The 813-nt window shown below is 63.5% G+C and overlaps 1 protein-coding gene across 1 annotated transcript in view; it reads right to left on the bottom strand.

Annotated features, from left to right (window-relative positions):
* Window positions 1–811, bottom strand: part of LOC102045611 (protocadherin gamma-A7-like) — a gene marked incomplete at its 5' end in the record, with an annotated part of 2,145 nt that extends 1,334 nt beyond the window's left edge. The window contains one exon of the mRNA XM_031065765.1: window positions 5–811. Coding sequence (XP_030921625.1) covers window positions 5–811 — 807 coding nt within the window. The remainder of the gene's footprint in view (window positions 1–4) is intronic.
* Window positions 812–813: the final 2 nt, after the last annotated feature.

Genomic DNA, 813 nt, shown 5'->3' on the forward strand with positions numbered 1-813 from the left:
GCCCCCACAGCTGCAGCTCGCGCAGCTGCTCGTAGTCCAAGGAGCGCAGCGCGTACAGCGCGCCCGTCTCCGCCTGCACCGACACGTACGACGACAGCGGCGCGCCCCGCACCCGCCCCTCCGCCAGCCGGTAGCGCACGCGCGCGTTCTGCCCCCAGTCCGCGTCCGTGGCGCGCACCGTCAGCACCAGCGCGCCCGCCGCGTTGTTCTCCGCCAGCCGCGCGCTGTAGCGCTCCTCCAAGAACACCGGCGCGTTGTCGGTCACGTCCAGCACCCGCAGCGCCAGCACCGCGCTGCTCTGCAGCGCCGGCGACCCGCCGTCGGCCGCCCGCACCGTCACGTTGTACTCCGACACCTGCTCACGGTCCAGCTCTCTCGCTGTCACCACACGGTAGTAGTCTTCATAGGACTTCTCCAGCCTGAACGGGACGTCCTTGTCGAGCGAGCAGTGCACCTCACCGTTGGCCCCCGAGTCCCGGTCCTGCATGTGCAAGAGTGCGACAACAGTTCCCGGCTGTGCATCCTCCGAGATCTCGTTCAGCTTTGATGTCACCGTCAGTTCCGGTGCATTGTCGTTCACATCTGTCACCGTGATCGTGACTTTTGCTTTGTCGAAAAGTGCTCCACTGTCATGCGCCCGCACCTCCAATTGGTACAAATCGGCTTCCTCGAAGTCCAGGACCCTCAACAGCTTGATCGCTCCAGTTTCAGTATCCAGATGGAAAATATCCGATGTCATGTCGGTCGCTTTCTTCATAGAGTATTCCACATGCCCGTTCAGACCCTCGTCAGCGTCCGTAGCCGTGACAGTGA

The sequence above is a fragment of the Geospiza fortis genome, unplaced genomic scaffold, assembly GCF_000277835.1.
Source record: "Geospiza fortis unplaced genomic scaffold, GeoFor_1.0 scaffold6100, whole genome shotgun sequence".
Taxonomy (NCBI): domain Eukaryota; kingdom Metazoa; phylum Chordata; class Aves; order Passeriformes; family Thraupidae; genus Geospiza; species Geospiza fortis.